This window comes from Sinocyclocheilus anshuiensis, unplaced genomic scaffold, assembly GCF_001515605.1.
Source record: "Sinocyclocheilus anshuiensis isolate Anshui unplaced genomic scaffold, SAMN03320099.WGS_v1.1 scaffold253, whole genome shotgun sequence".
Taxonomy (NCBI): domain Eukaryota; kingdom Metazoa; phylum Chordata; class Actinopteri; order Cypriniformes; family Cyprinidae; genus Sinocyclocheilus; species Sinocyclocheilus anshuiensis.
In genome coordinates, this window is record NW_015537969.1 from 1,289,665 (window position 1) to 1,302,341 (window position 12,677).

A 12,677-nucleotide genomic window follows, 5' to 3' on the forward strand; every position below is an offset into this window, starting at 1 on the left:
CCAACTGTTCAGCTTCTGCTTCCCAGAGAAAAAGTTAATGACTTCTTGAAGACTACAAAGAATGAACATCTTTTTGAGGTGGTCAACAGTGAGCTGGGTAAGTAAGCGCAGCTGTGAAACAAGGTGGAAGATGCAAATGTTGAGGTCTGTTTGCAAGGCAGTAGAGGTCTGAAAATCCAAGAACAGAAGTCCAAGAACAGCAGGCAGTTCTTGTCTTTAACAGGTTCAGTCAGACGCCCTTCGGCTGCCACTGCCAAACCAATGCCCCAACCAACAGCTTTATTATGGCCTCCAATGCTGTTTAACAAGCTTGCTTCCTCAACAAATTCTCCCAGCTCACATAGGTGGAAAACAGTAAGAAAATTCAATGCCCCTTCAATGTCACTCCCTCTGCACTCAGGAATTCATTTAAACCTGCAATAGTGTTCAAAAGGCCCATGACTTTATGAAGTAGGCAAGGCAGTCCTGAAACTCTCAAACTGCCTGGGAAGGAAAGTCACATTGTCAGTTTGCAGAGGTAGAGGCATGGACCCATTTGAGCAGCAGATAATGCCAATGAAATGAGGCTTTACTTCAAAAAGTTCTGACAAACGGGAGTCCCATGTTAGGATAGCTGACAGGCTCAAACCTTAAAGGGATAGTTCATCCAAAAATGAAAATGCTGTCGTTAATTACTCACCCTCATGTCGTTCCAAACCCATAAGACCTTCGTTCATCTTAGGAACACAAATTAAGATATTTTTGATGAAATCCAAGAGCTTTCTGACCCTGCATAGACAGCAACGGAACTACCATGTTCAAGGCCCAGAAACGTAGTATATGGAAGGCATTTTCTGCCCATTTGAAATAAATCAATTTAATTATAAAAATGAAAACCAGATTAACAATTTCATTATAGAAAACTATATACAAAATATGTGCCAAAATTTAAAATGAAATGAAATTATTTAATTTTCATTTTCACTGTGACAATGCATTGTCCCTGACAAATTGAAAAATAAAATGCAGTTGGTGATTTGACATTTCATTTGCACTGCAATTTTGAGGCAAAGCTGCCAATATTAAAATGAAAAGGCAAACGTGAAAAAGAAAATGCAAATACAGTTTTTACAAAGCTTTTTATTCATACGTTCACAGCACGCTCTTCAAAACAAAACACACAAATACATAATATATAATTAAACCATGGCATTTGTAGTAAAGCTGTGATTATATAAATGGTAAATCAATCTGTCAAAAAAAGTTACACCTTTTTCGTAAGGGGTGTTAACTTAAACTAAAGGTAACTGAATAAAATAGCATTTATTCGTTAATAAGTTCGATTGTAATGTCTTCATCAAATGTATGGGTTTATGTGTTAATAATAATATAGCGAACACTTCATGGAGGCCTCTATTTCAAGTGCGTTCATCTGAAGGATAGGCTAGACACAGAAAACATCTTTAAGATGATTATTTAGAATGTATGCTAAACTGCTTGAAAAGATGACGATTATATATGTTTGCGCACTGCACACATCTTTCCAGGTGAAGCGTTCCTTAGCAGACTTGGATATATGGGCTGCGTGTGCTGTCTTAATAATCCTTTTGTTTAAATCCTCGTTTCCAAACTTCTGTTTGGATCATGATTCTACGTTAAAGTTTTGTTGCAGAAAAACAAAAATGAATGTTACAAATGGATAAAAGACTATACTATGGAAGCCTGTCTCAAATACTGATAACTTATCATTAATGCTATTCATGATTACTCAAGTGTTTGGAGCGTTTTGAAGAGTGTGCTGTGAACGTTTGACCAGCAGGTGTCGCTAGCGTGCCGCTCCCTTCTGCTCCGCTGCTTGGCACATGCATAGAAGTAATAGACAGTTTCTCACTGATATGAGAGTTATTATGAGATATTAAGTCATTAATATGAGAGCGTTTCTCATTATTACGACTTACAGAATCATATATTTTTTTACTTAACTGTGGTGGGAACGGGCCTCTGTACTCTGTACGTCACGCGAACAATAAACCCCGCCCCCTGATCAACACAGAATTTGCATATAAGTTGACTTTGAAAATAAAAACGAAAATGAAAACTGTGAAATAAAAGTGACAATTAAACAAAAAATAAACTTTACATTTTAATTTGAATTGTGTCACTATTATTATGCGAGCATTAATAAAAATCTTTGTAAAAGCTGTATTTGCATTTTCTTTTTCACGTTTGCCTTTATATTTTAAGATTGGCAGCTTTGCCTCGAGATTGCATTGCAAATTAAATTTCAAATCACCAACTGCATTTTATTTTTCAATTTGTCAGGGACAATGCATAGTCACAGTGAAAATAAAAATGAAAATGACAATTTCATTTCATTTTCAATTTTTGCACATATTTTGCGTATAGTGTTCTATAATGAAATTGTTAATCTGGTTTTCATTTTCATTTTTATAATTAAACTGATTTATTTAAAATTGGCAGAAAATGCCTTCCATAGTAGTAAGGACATCGTTAAAATAGTCCACGTGACAGCAGTGGTTCAACCGGTGAAGACTGAGCTGGAAGAGAAGAAATCATTGAATAAAGTCGTTATGTTTTCTTTGGGCACAAAAAGTATTCTCGTAGCTTCATAAAATTATGATTGAACCACTGGTGTCACATGGACTATTTTAACAATGCCCTTACTATGTTACCAGAGTTTTAGGGAGCTAAAACAGCTGCACTGCAACTAGTGGGGGTCTTTGCCAGTTTACCTGCAACGGCTTGAGTCAGACTTCTGGGAAATCAAAGCAAACAAGGCAACTCCGTGTAAGATTCATTATTCTAGTAATGTTTGGGCAGATGAGGTGGCTTAGTTGTAAGGTCATTTGGGACAGTGCACAGAAAATAACCAGAGTGCTCTGGGGAGCAAGAAACAAGCTGCTTTCTATGGAGCTGCTAAAGTGCGGTATATTGTGGGATATTGCTGTTGTGGCGAAGGCATTGAAGACTCTTCAGAAACGGCTTATTGAGTCTCAAAGAGTGACAATTATGAGGATTATTGAGCTGCTGTCTAATTTTATTTAGGAAGGCCCGGCTCTCGAAACTGATTCATCTAGCCTAAAGCTGTGCTTATTAAAGCTTTGAGAACTGTAGCTTGAGGGCACAAGCCTATAGAGAGGTCTGCATTGAAATCACTTAACAATTCTAGACATGAACTTCTGCAGGCACAACTTTCTCTATCCAAAACTCTCAAGGGTCATTGAAGCACATCTATCTATTTGTGAAAGCAAGTTAGATTTCAAGTTACAGTAGAGTTAAATTACTACTGCAAACCTAATTTTTAGAAATAGTGCAAATAAGCGACTGAGAATTCGTTCAGACATTTATACCTTTCTTTGATGTTCAGAGTCCAGCCTCTTGAGGCAAACTCTACACCTAAACACTTGCTCACATGATAATGGAAGTAATTATAGAACAGTGCCCATGAGGCTTGCAAACACTAGAGGAAAAAACAATGAGTGTACTGGCATGCTTTTCTTAATGAGCATGTACCATCCAGAGAAAATACACAACATAGCACAGCAAGGATCCAATTGTACATAATAAATATTGCATAATGTTAAGAATTAACACCGAACATGGAGGAGAACAAAAATGCTTTGAAATGCATACCATATCATTGCGGCCAAAGAAGGTGTAGACAGCATACAGGTAATAATCAAAGAGCTGAGACACGCAGTGGATGACATCAAAGGCGATGGGCTTCAGAATGTTCATCATCTGCATGTATTTTCCTATAAAAGCAAAATCAATCAGAAAAAAAAGTGAAATATATATGAAAGGCAAACAAATAAGGTTCACATACAGAATATAAAACCAAAAATGTAGGGAAATATGAATGCAAATAATGTAGATATACAGAACTGAAATGCAATACCTTGGCAAATGTGCCATTCAAAGCCTTTGTGCCATATTTAAAATATAATACCCTTTTTAAACTTTGTTAATATATATTATTTACAGGGATTGAAATTAACTTTTTCACTCACCAGCCAATTTGGCTACAACATTTTTAAGTTACCAGCCATTCATAACGTCTACTAGCCCAAAAAAAAAAGACAGAAATACATCAACAGTTTGAGGCCGTCTATACACTGGGCGTGACAAAGCGACCGTTGCGAATCATTTTGTCAGTACTAGGGGTGTGCGATATTGACAAAAAATAATATCTCAATATTTTCTGTGATGACACGCATTTGGCGGGTTGGCGGGTGTTAATTTCAAACCCTGATTATTTATTTTTTTGTAATTTGATCGACATGGAGGTGAGTAAATGGACATTTTCTCTCCTCTTACCCTAAAATAATTTAAAGGGCTCCAAATTTTACTAATCAAAATGGATGTCTTCTAAAATACTGATGAAGTTACCAGATGGTGTTTAATCAATTTTAACATCTGGATGTAAAAAGTACTCCAGCTGATTTCAGCAAAACATTTGAAACCACCTAAATTGTCCATTTCACAAAATCAGCACTTTTATCAAAAAGAAAATTTACAACCATGGGTTCATGACAGCATGTTTTTGCATTTAGATTCTGTTTGCCTTAAACTGAACATTTAAATATGAATGGTGTCATAGCCTTTATCTCATTCAACACATCAAGCAAGCGTTCATATGAACCTGAAGAGATGAGCAGGCACATGCTCAGAATGGAGTTAATGACCGGAAGCTGAAACAGAACATAGATGACTCCAAGAACGCACCTCTTTCATAGTAATTGAGCTATTAGCATGTTAATTAGAGGTCAAACTGTGGTCTTCTGCTTAGGGTCAACTTTATCATGCACCATCAGTCTTGCATGGGTGCAAGCTCAAAGGTCAATTACTCACCAACCAGGCGAATCACGTTGAGGGTGGTGTTGGTAAGGATGGGGGCATTGGCTCGGTTCAGATTGTAGTCGGACCTCTTCTGGCTGCGAAGTGTCTCTCTGGACACGCTAATTAAGGGAGGACAGAGCAGGGACACTGAGATCCAGGATTATTAGGAGCATTAGAGTTCAATGACCTTTAAACTGAAAAATCTCATTCACACACTTCCGTCATTAACCTGGGTTCAGATTTAACTGAAGTGAGTGTTCTGGGTTTTGCAGAACTGATGATTGTATGATATTTATCACAGATCATATGTACAATATGTGCGTTAACATGACTTTAACGTGAACAAATTTATTCGCCAACCATTTCTGTGTAAAGTTATATCCAAGTTTGTAACTTTATAGCCATGAAAATGCACTGCCATAAACCCTAACTGAATATGACTGAATTGCAAGTTCCTCACTAAAACCTCCATTTTTGCTTTTTTAAAGAAAATGAGGGGCAAGTTGAAATTACTTCTTTGGTGATAATCATTATCAACACAAATTCTGTCAACAGAGCTTAAATTGTATTGAACCCAGCTTGAACCCAGAATATTCCAGATGTATTCTAAACAAGCACTGAAGTCACAGATTGTGAGCAAGAGTCACCATATTGCGTTTAAGAAAACGTATGTCATTTTAAATATGCAAAACGTTAGAGCCCTCAAAATGTGGCAGTCTCTAACAATGAAGTGTCACAACATGGAATGTGCCAGCTGATTTACTGCAGGGAGAACTGTCAGTCATCTTCGTGAGCAACAAACAGGCATTAAATATTCATCAGGGTGCATTGATTAATCACATTCCTAATCATTTCTTTGATTTATGATATTTCTATCACACTTAGACACGGAGACCAAGCCAAGAGCAATTAGGAAATGTAAAAAATACCAGTTTGCACACTCACGTAGTTGGAAAAACATAACCATGTGATGTAATTCCAAAAGGAGCCATTTTAACAATCTCCTTGAGATCGTTTTATTAAACTTCAAAGCCCCGAATGGCTCTAAACGGCAGCCTTGTGGACTTAAAAGGCTCATTCTTCATAAAATAATTAAAGCCTTTCTTGCTGATAAGAGGCTAATGATAGCTTGTGTGTTCACTGTACACAGTGTGAATTTAAACTATTTCTGCTGCCTGAGAGGGAACAAGAGTCCATAAATGAGAATTTTGCTGCCTCCTGACCTTGTCTTGGGTTAATGAACCGATTCATGTGCGACCTGGATCTACAGCACACTAATTTATGAAAACATGCCAACAGGACACCAATCAAACCATGCATATGTAAACTAACTGTCGACATACCATTTGGTGGGCAATTACTTAGTATACAGAACCTAGAGGTGGTCCTGTGTGACGTGAGCATCTGGATGATAACTCAGTACTGACCTCTTCACTGGAGCGTCTCCTGTCTGTTCATCTACATAGTCTTGTTTCAGCTCCTCAGGTACATCACTGTCACTGTCATAGTCCTGATACACACTCTTCTCCAGCTCATCTGACTCATACTGCAGAGAAAGGAAACAGAACGGAAAACCAGAATGAGTCACAAAAGCCGAAAATTGACAAAAATATACATACACTACCATTCAAACTGTTTTTTAAATACTTTCATTCAGAAAAAAATAATTTAATTGATTTTAAAGTGAAGAATTGTAAAATATTACAAAAGATTTCAATTTCAAAATTACAATAATTGCTTTTCTTTTGAATAACAGACCAACACTTTTCTTCCAACAGACCACCATAACCATCTGAAAATCAGCTTAGCTGGACTGGGAGATGGCTGAGAAGTCTACATACTCGGTTACAAACGTAACCTCGGTTCCCTGAGATATGGGTACGAGTACTGCGTCTGCTAAGACGCTATGGGAAAAAGTCATTTTTCTCCTGAACTGAAGTCTTTTTCAATAACGCAGTGTAACTGCACGGCCATTGGTTCGTGCAGTACACTTTAAAAATGAACCAATGGCTCGGCAGCAGTGCTGCACGAACCTATGGCCAAGAAGCCCGCCAGAATGGGCGGGGCCATCTGGCTATATAAGCGGGCACTTCGCCATAGGATTCAGGTTACTTTGACTGAAGCAACGACTGAGACGTGCAGCTGCATAGCACGGCTAGCAACGCAGTACTCGTTCCCGTATCTCAGGGAACCGAGGTTATGTTTGTAACCGAGTATGTTCCCTATCGATACTTCACTCGTACTGCGTCTGCTAAGACTCTATGGGAACCAGTACAATCACGCCGTGCTATGGCAGAGGAACAGCTACATGTGTAACCTTGCCCTAGGCACCTCAAGGCCCAAGGGGACAAGAATAGTAAACACCTCCCAAGGCGAACAGGCTAAGCTCACAGAGGTCACGCCCGATCTGAGTGATCGTTCCAGAAGACTTGCACAGCCCCGGCGCCTATGAGGGCCGAGAGTGCACAAGTAAATCCTCTGATGGGTTTGAGCATGTTACGTGTTGAACTGCGTAAGCAGGTGCGTGAAAGAACTCTAGCGTGCAAGGCAGGGACGACCGGGTTATAAAACCTAGCAAATGTGGACGGCGAGGCCCAACTGGCCGCCGCACAAATTTCCGCAATGGACACGCCGCTAGACCATGCCCAAGAAGAGGCGATGCCTCTAGTTGAATGGGCTCGTACTCCAATGAGGAATTGCAGGTCCAAGGAAGAGTAGGCTAGCATAATAGCATCAACTATCCACTTAGAAAGTCTCTGCTTCGTGACCGGATGCCATTTAGCGCGGCCACCGAAACAAACAAAGAGCTGTTCAGACTGCCTAAACGGGGCGAAGCGTTCGATGTAAACTTTCAGCGCCCTGACGGGGCAGAGTAAATTCAACTTCTGGTCCTCTTCTGAAGGAGGAAGCGCAGAGAATGTAATGACCTGTGCCCTGAATGGAGTAAAGAGCACCTTAGGCATATAACAATGCCTCGGTTTCAGGACGACCTTAGAGTCACCAGGCCCGAACTCCAGGCAGGTAGGGCTCACATAGAGCGCCTGTAAGTCTCCCATTCGTTTGACCGATGCTAATGCTAGCAGCAGAGCGGTTTTCAACGACAGGGTCCGAAGGTCAACAGACTGCAGTGGCTCAAAGGGAGGACACTTCAGGGCCCTTAGAACAGTGGGCAGGTCCCACATAGGGACAGTGAGGGGACGGGGCGGATTCAGCCTCCTAGCCCCCCTCAGAAAACAGACAACAAAGTTGTTTCTGCCCACAGACTGGCCTGCTATAGGGGCATGAGAAGCCGTTATAGCTACTACATAGACCTTGAGCGTGGATGGGGAGCACCCCTTAACAGCTCCTGCAGGAAACACAATATCACCGATACGTCACAGACGGATGGGTCCTCGCCGTGGGTTAAGTACCAGGTGGAGAAAACGACCACTTAAGGGCATAGAGGCGTCTCGTAGATGGAGCTCTAACCTGAGAAATGGTGTTTAGAAAACACTCTGGGAGGCTTGCAGGCTCCCATCGAGTGGCCAAAGATGCAGAGCCCACAGCTCGGGCAGGGGGTGCTATATCATCCTGTTCTCCTGAGAGAGGAGATCCCGCCTCAGGGGAATGGGCCACGGGGCTGCTATGAGCAGCTGCGACAGCTCTGATAACCGATGCTGGTTTCTCCAGAGCGGGGCCCACCAGAAGAACCTTGCGTTCTTGTTCCCTGATTCGTCTGATTACCTGCAGGATCAGGGCGATCGGGGGAAAAACATAGAGAAGGAGGTTGGGCCAGTCATGGGCCAACACGTACTTGTCGTTGGAATAATAAATTGGGCAATGCGAGTTGTCTTTTGAGGCAAAAAGGTCCACTTCCGCCTTGCCAAAGATCACCCAAATTTTTTTAACCGTCTGCGGATGAAGCATCCACTCTTCTGAGGGGACTTTGCTTTGTGACAACATATCCGCTCCTTGGTTCAGTTTGCTCGGAACGTGCACTGCTCTCAGTGAGCGCAGGTTGAGCTGAGCCCATTCCAGGAGGCGCTCTACCAGCACAAAGAGGCACCTCGAGGAAAGCCCTCCCTGGCGATTTATGAAGGACACTACAGTCATGCTGTCTGAGCAGACCAGTACATGGTGTCCCCTCAGGTCTGGTAGGAAGGTTTGACAGGCCCGATATACGCCAGCATTTCGAGGCAGTTGATGTGAAGACCATCCTCCGCTTTCAACCAGTGGCCGAAAGCCGGTTTTCCTTCGCACAGAGCTCCCCAACCCGTGTTGGAAGCATCTGTTGAAACCACCTTTCTTCTGCAGACCATTCCCAGGGGGACGCCCTGTTCCATCCACTGAGCATTCTTCCAAAAGGTCAGTACTGTTACACAGGCCTGGTCTACCCTCATAAGCAGGCATCCGTGATGCCACGCATGGGATGGAACCCGCGGTTTTAACCAATACTGAAGGGGATGCATACGAAGCAGGCCCAACTGTAGCACTGGAGACGCTGCAGCCATAAGGCCCAGCATCTTTTGAAACACCTTGAGGGGGCGAGAGACACCGACCTAGAAGGAAGCTGTGAGCTGCTGTATGACCAGAGCACGCTCTGTCGCGACCACCGCTCATTTGGGTTGAGTCTAAGGCCCAATCCCAATTCTACTCCTTAGCCCTTCCCCTTTCCCGAGGGGTGAGTTTAAAGGGGTCCTATTATGCTCTTTTACAAAGTCTTGATTTTGTTTTGGGGGTGTACTAGAACAGGCTCTCATACTAGGTTGTTCGAAAAACACATTAATTTTCACATATTTTACATTATTACAACACCTACCCCTCCGTTTCGCGCGTTCACGTGAAGGGGTAGGGGTGTCTCGATTCTCTTTTGGTTGGAGGGGTAGGGGTAGGGGAAGGGCCAGATAGCCCTTCAAACGAAGATTTTTCGGGACCACACTTCAAACGAAGGGGTATGACTTATCTCAGCGTAAACCGGCTTCAGCGGCAACATGGCTGCCCGAGCGAACAAAAAGACACATAAATGTAAGCAGTTTTGGCATTAATAAAGATTTTAATGAAAAGTAATCATGTTTTATGTTACATTCAATCGTGAGTTCATATTTACTGTCATGTTACTCAAAGAAATGTTTGCAAAACATCTTTGCTAACGTCATATCATTACTGACTGCACGATAGTGCCACAACATAGGCTATTTTCATGTCTGATCAGGGCGATAATAACCACCATAGACATTGAGGAGGGCTAGTACCCCCAATAATTATAAATCGCTAAACCCTTTTCTGAAATATTGCCAATTCGAGAGAGAGAGAGAGAGAGAGAGAGAGAGAGAGAGATGAAAGTTGCGTGTGTGCGCATCGGTGCGTTTCTTTTTGGAGTGAGTTTACTTCAAAAACAGCGATTTTATCCTCTAGTTGCTGGAAAATATAACGAGCAATTCAGTATTTGAACTGTTATTAATAAAAGTCGTGGGGCAGCGTTGACAAGTTTCTTTGCTCCTGGATGTGTGAGCTGCGCGATATCTGATGTGTGTGTATGTGTGTGTGTGTGTCAGTAAGCAGCGCATTATATATAGAACGGTAATTAATGGCTCTAATGCACACCAGTATGTGTGTGTGTATTGTAGGAGCTAGACGACGTATGGTGATGTGTGACGTATAGTAGTGGTGTCCCAATTCTTAGGGGAATATTTTTTTTTTATTGGTCTTATGAAGTATTCTAATTTGTTGAGATTTTGTCTAATTTGAGTGAATTGGTGGGTTTTTGTTAAATGTGAGCCAAAATCATCACAATTAAAATAACCAAAGACTTAAACTACTTCAGTCTGTGTGCATTGAATTTATTTAATACACGAGTTTCACAATTTGAGTTGAATTACTGAAATAAATGAACTTTTCCACGACATTCTAATTTACTGAGATGCACCTGTAGGCATCTTTCAAGTCCAGAGAAAACAATCAGTCCTCTGGGCAGATTTGCGAGAGGATCTGCTTCAGTGTAGTCATCCTGAACAGCCGTTTCATGAGGGCGCGATTCAGGCGTCTGAGATCGAGGATGGGCCGCAAGCTGCCATCCTTCTTGGGGACGAGGAAGTAACGGCTGTAGAAGCCTAACTCACTCTGAGCTGGAGGAACCGTCTCTATGGCTCCCTTTGCCAGCAGATTTTTCACTTCGGAGCGCAGCACGTGTGCGTCCTTGCTCTGAATCGAAGTGGGGAACACCCCGCTGAAACGTGGGGGTCTTCGAGCGAACTGAATTGAATAGCCTTGCTTTATTATCCCCAGAACCCACTCTGACACTTCGGGGATGGCTTGCCATGCCTCGGCCTGGGAAGTCAGGGGTTGGATTGGTTCGAGTGTCTGGTCGCTGCAAAGGGACATGGTACTAGTGAGAAATGGAAGAGGAAATCTGCTCTCTTTTTGAAAATGTTTGTGTTTTAATCTGCCCACTATAACAGCGGATCCCTGCTTGGGCGCTTGAACGGGCCTAGAGTTTGCAGCAAACACATCGCTGACTGCACCCGGAACTGGATGGGGTGATTGGCAGCTTAAGAGAGGCAGCTTGGGGGGTGGTTTGGCTGCAGCGAGACTTGGCTCCCTCCTCCTCTTTCTGTCCCGTAGATCAGGACGACACCTGAGGCGCAGGGTCCAGTGCTATCTTTGGCTGGGGTCCCTGGCGCTTCGGAAACGGGTAGCCTTTGGCCGAGTGGGAACGTCATCGAGGCTCAGGCTTGGCTGGCTGCTGAGTCGGCACAGACTTGGGGCGATTAGAGGCAGCTGCAGAGCTAGAGCATTTTGGCAGGAAGTGTCGCATGGCTTGGGCCGACTTTTGTGCCTCCGTGAAACGCTCAGCGAAGCCTTCCACCACTGGCCCGAACAGACCGGTCGGGGAGACCGGAGCATCAAGGAAGGGAACCTTGTCGGCGTCACTGATTTCCGTCATGATCAGCCATAAGTGGCGCTCGAGAACCACCAGACTGGCCATGGAACGCCCTATAGCCTGAGCTGTAGCTTTGGTGGCGCGCAAAGCCAGGTCCGTTGCGCTTTTCAGCTCCCTGAGCATCGCTGGGTCTGGGCCAGACTCGTCCGTGCTGGCGAGGAGTTTGGCCTGGAAGACCTGGAGGACCGCCATTGAATGGAGCGCCGAGGCCGCTTGCCCAGCCGAGGAGTAGGAGCGTCCAGCGAGGGCTGAAGTCGTCCTACATGGTTTGGACGGATGGGCGGCCTTTGCCTTCCAGCCGATAGCAGTGGGCGGGCAGAGAAGCGCGGCCACTGACTCATTCAGCGGAGGCAGCTTCTTGTATACCCATATCGTATCCCCGTATCTTCAGCGCCGTCCACCAAAGTGAGGGCGGATGAAGCGGAAGTACGGAGACGTGCAGAGTATGGGGCGGGACACGACCTGGTGAGCTTGTCATGGACCTCCGGGGAAAAAAGGAGTGGATCGCTGACGAGAGGCTTGAAAGCGCCCCGGCAGGAACCACTCGTCCAGACGGCTGCGGGAGGGCTCCTCCAGTGGAGAGCACTCCAATCCCAGCTCCTCGATGGCTTTCGAGAGGACACAGAGTAATTCGGTGTCCATTCTGGGTCTAACGTCGCTGGGCTCGGACGACGGCAGGGGGGCAGGGTCGGCAGTCGAGCCCGACAGGTCATCCGCATCCGAGGCTGCTAATGACATGCTGTCATCCAGCAGCTCGTAATCACTCCCACCGAACGAGACCAGATCACTCGCGCTGGCAGAGGGACGCTGGTCAGGCTGGGTGAAGAGTACGGGGGAAGCCTCTCTGTGTGGAGAGAGCGAGGCACGCGGGACCTGAGCTGACGTGAGCTCACTCGCATCCGAGTGCTGAAGTTCTCTG

The 12,677-nt window shown here is 44.0% G+C and overlaps 1 protein-coding gene across 2 annotated transcripts in view; it reads right to left on the reverse strand.

Annotated features, from left to right (window-relative positions):
- The window catches only part of vps50 (VPS50 subunit of EARP/GARPII complex), a 146,447-nt gene that overhangs the window by 39,258 nt on the left and 94,512 nt on the right, over positions 1 to 12,677 (reverse strand). For both annotated transcript variants that reach the window (XM_016462284.1, XM_016462277.1), the window contains exons 19-21: positions 6,267 to 6,385; positions 4,852 to 4,958; positions 3,634 to 3,755 (exon numbers count right to left, since the gene is read on the reverse strand). In XM_016462284.1, coding sequence (XP_016317770.1) covers positions 3,634 to 3,755; positions 4,852 to 4,958; positions 6,267 to 6,385 — 348 coding nt within the window. The remainder of the gene's footprint in view (positions 1 to 3,633; positions 3,756 to 4,851; positions 4,959 to 6,266; positions 6,386 to 12,677) is intronic.